The sequence below is a fragment of the Macrotis lagotis genome, chromosome 5, assembly GCF_037893015.1.
Source record: "Macrotis lagotis isolate mMagLag1 chromosome 5, bilby.v1.9.chrom.fasta, whole genome shotgun sequence".
NCBI classification, from domain to species: Eukaryota; Metazoa; Chordata; class Mammalia; order Peramelemorphia; family Peramelidae; genus Macrotis; species Macrotis lagotis.
The window spans coordinates 19,382,323-19,385,219 of record NC_133662.1 but is presented as its reverse complement, the minus strand read 5'-3'; the positions used below and the strand labels follow the sequence as shown (position 1 = coordinate 19,385,219).

At 37.7% G+C, this 2,897-nt stretch overlaps 1 protein-coding gene across 1 annotated transcript; it reads right to left on the bottom strand.

The window, feature by feature from the left end:
- Positions 1-1,254: 1,254 nt before the first annotated feature.
- LOC141489215 (olfactory receptor OR9H1-like) lies at positions 1,255-2,626 on the bottom strand. The gene is made up of 2 exons (XM_074189989.1): positions 2,621-2,626; positions 1,255-2,250 (listed from the first exon to the last, which is right to left on the bottom strand). Exons 1-2 carry the CDS (start codon positions 2,624-2,626, stop codon positions 1,255-1,257), a joined length of 1,002 nt encoding a protein of 333 aa, XP_074046090.1.
- Positions 2,627-2,897: the final 271 nt, after the last annotated feature.

The window sequence follows — 2,897 nt, the reverse complement described above, 5'->3', positions numbered from 1 at the left end:
AGCTCTTTGTGTTCATTTTTTTTTTCTTGGAAGTGATTTTTGTAAGTAAGCAAATGTTTCTGAGAAGCCTCATGATGACATGGATCAGAAACTCAGTAGAATCAGAAAGTTCTAGGTTCAAGTCTTGCTTCTGAGCTATCCTAGACTTATGACTGTGAACAAGTCACTTAACTTCTTTATACCACCTCTCCCCCTCCCCCAACCCCATACACATACCAGACAACTCTCTAAGATTAGAAATTACTAAAGAGTTGCTAATATGCATGAAGAAGGGAATTCCTCATTCCGATGAAATCATAGGTCTTGATCATATACAAAGAAATAAATGAATGAATGGAAACAGATAGATATAAACAAATAAATATACATATATGGAGTAAGAGAGATAGGTAGATAGTGTTAATGTTATTAATTTTCTTTAGCTAAAATAAAATAGCAAGAAATTAGTTTATCCATGAAGTTTTATTCTCTAAGATATTATTGAAACCCATGGGTGAATGACATCATTAAAGATATCAACCAAGAGTTTAATGAGGGAAAAGTATTTATAGAAATCTTAGAAAGGGTCATAAAATTGGGTGGCTAACCAATCAGATTACACATTAACACAAAGGTGTCATTGATTACTTAATGATTCTCTATACCACCCATAAAGCCAGTTCTATGTCAGAACTCTCAAAAGAGTCAATAAGCAGCAGGATTACTGTCTCCTATTTTGACTTGATATTTTATGTTATTATCAGATATAATATAGACATATAAAATATTGGGATTTCTCCATTTCAAAAATGTCATAAGTATAATAATTTCTTCAACTTTCTTATAAAGACCAGACCAGTTTCCTACCTTCTCAGAATGGTCTTCACTCTGATACACACACAACTGTGGAAGCTAAACTTGCAGATACAATTAGAGAGAGACCAGGTTGTTTCACATAAACAGTTTGCCTTCATATTTATAGCTGGAGAGACACAGACCTTAAAGAGGGCAGCGGCTAACATTCAGACTTACAAACTCCAATAAAAGACTGAGAAGCCATTTTTTTTATCAGAAATATAGAATAAAAGACTTAGATAATAGAAAGAGAGATAGACTCTTACATATATAAATATACAGAAGTAAGTGGACAGATACATAAAGTAAATATCTGAGTTTATATAACTTGTTTTTCAATACTTCACTTTGTTCACATGTCTGAACAAATTTATGTCCCTTTAAGACTATCTTTGTTCATCATTTTCTGTTCTGTGGAGTTCAGTGAGAGGATTTTTTCTTACTCATGATTCTTTTCACAGACTCCTTTACATCCCTATTCCTCAGGCTGTAGATCAGAGGGTTGAACATGGGGATAACAAGTGTATAGAATACAGCTACAACCTTGCTTTTCTCTGGAGATGAGAGGGCCCCAGGTTGTGCATACATGAAGAACACTGTCCCAAAGAACAAACTCACCACAGCAATGTGAGATCCACAAGTAGAAAAGGTTTTACGCCTGCCCTGAGTGGAGGGGATCTTCAAGACAGTGGTGAGGATATAAGAATAGGAGACCAGGATCACCAGACTGGTGGTTATAATGATGACTGCTGAAAGTATAAACAGTATAATCTCATTTGTGAATGTGTCTACACAGGAGATCTTGATCAGGGCCGAAACATCACAGAAAAAATGATCAATTCTGTTCTCTCCACAAAACTGTAAGCTAAAGGTGAATCCAGTTTGAACCATGGAATTGATGCACCCACAAAAGTAGGAACTAGCCACTAGCCAGATGCACACCTGCTGGGACATGCGTACAGGATAGAGGAGTGGGGAGCAGATGGCAATGAAGCGATCATAGGCCATCACAGCCAAGAGAAATCCTTCAGTTGTGACAAAGAGAGCAAAGAAGAAAAATTGTGCGGCACAGCCATTGTAAGAAATTGTCTTTCTTGTGGACAAGAAATTTATCAAAGTTTTGGGGGCAATGACAGTTGAATAGCAAATGTCTAAATAGGATAAGTTTCTAAGGAAGAAATACATTGGAGTATGCAATCGTGAGTCTATTTTAATGATGATTGTCATTCCGATGTTTCCCATCAGTATGACCATATAGATGAGCAAGAAGACCAGGAAGAGGATGATCTGGAACTCTGGGGGAACTCTGAATCCTAGAAGAAGAAACTCTGTCACAATGGAGAAATTCCCAGGCATCTCACTCTTCAGAGCTGGAACCTGGTTGGGACTGGGGCAAAGGTGAAAATGAAGGGAGGCCTGTGGTCAGGGAGGAAGACATTTACTCATGGCTGCATAATCAAACAAACAATCTAGAAGAGAATCTAAAGTGAACTGATGAACCAATTCCATCTCCATGGACAATGAAATTAAAATCTGAATATTTATTATCTGAGCAACTCTGAAAGGTTCCCTGGTGAAATGAGTGGATCAGGCTTTGCAGATGTGCTAAGATGCAAATCTGTCTATGAACTCAAACACTAGTCTTAGTCTATTTGCAGAGATATGCATATTTATGTTGGTGCTGGAGGGAAAGAGTTTTATAAGAAAAAGCTGCTGGCTTTGGAGTTGGACAGGGGATTATTGAGCAATTGTAACAGAGCCCCTCCTTCCTACTATTTGGACTCACTTCCATGATTGGAGTCTATCTCCTCAGTAATAAGCAAGGGATGTTTCTGTTATAACAAAATCAGAGGACTAGTTGAAGATCTCTTATCATGACTTCAGCTGCCCTGATGTTTTTGCTTTAGAGGAGATAAAGTGAATCAGATTTCTAGGAGGCAATCCATAGTTAGAGTATCTTGCACGTGTTTTTCAGATCATCATCTATTCCCACACTAATTTTTCTTTTCTCCCCCATAAGACCCCCAGATGGTAGGTTGCAGTGCTGGACCAAGTCAGGAAGA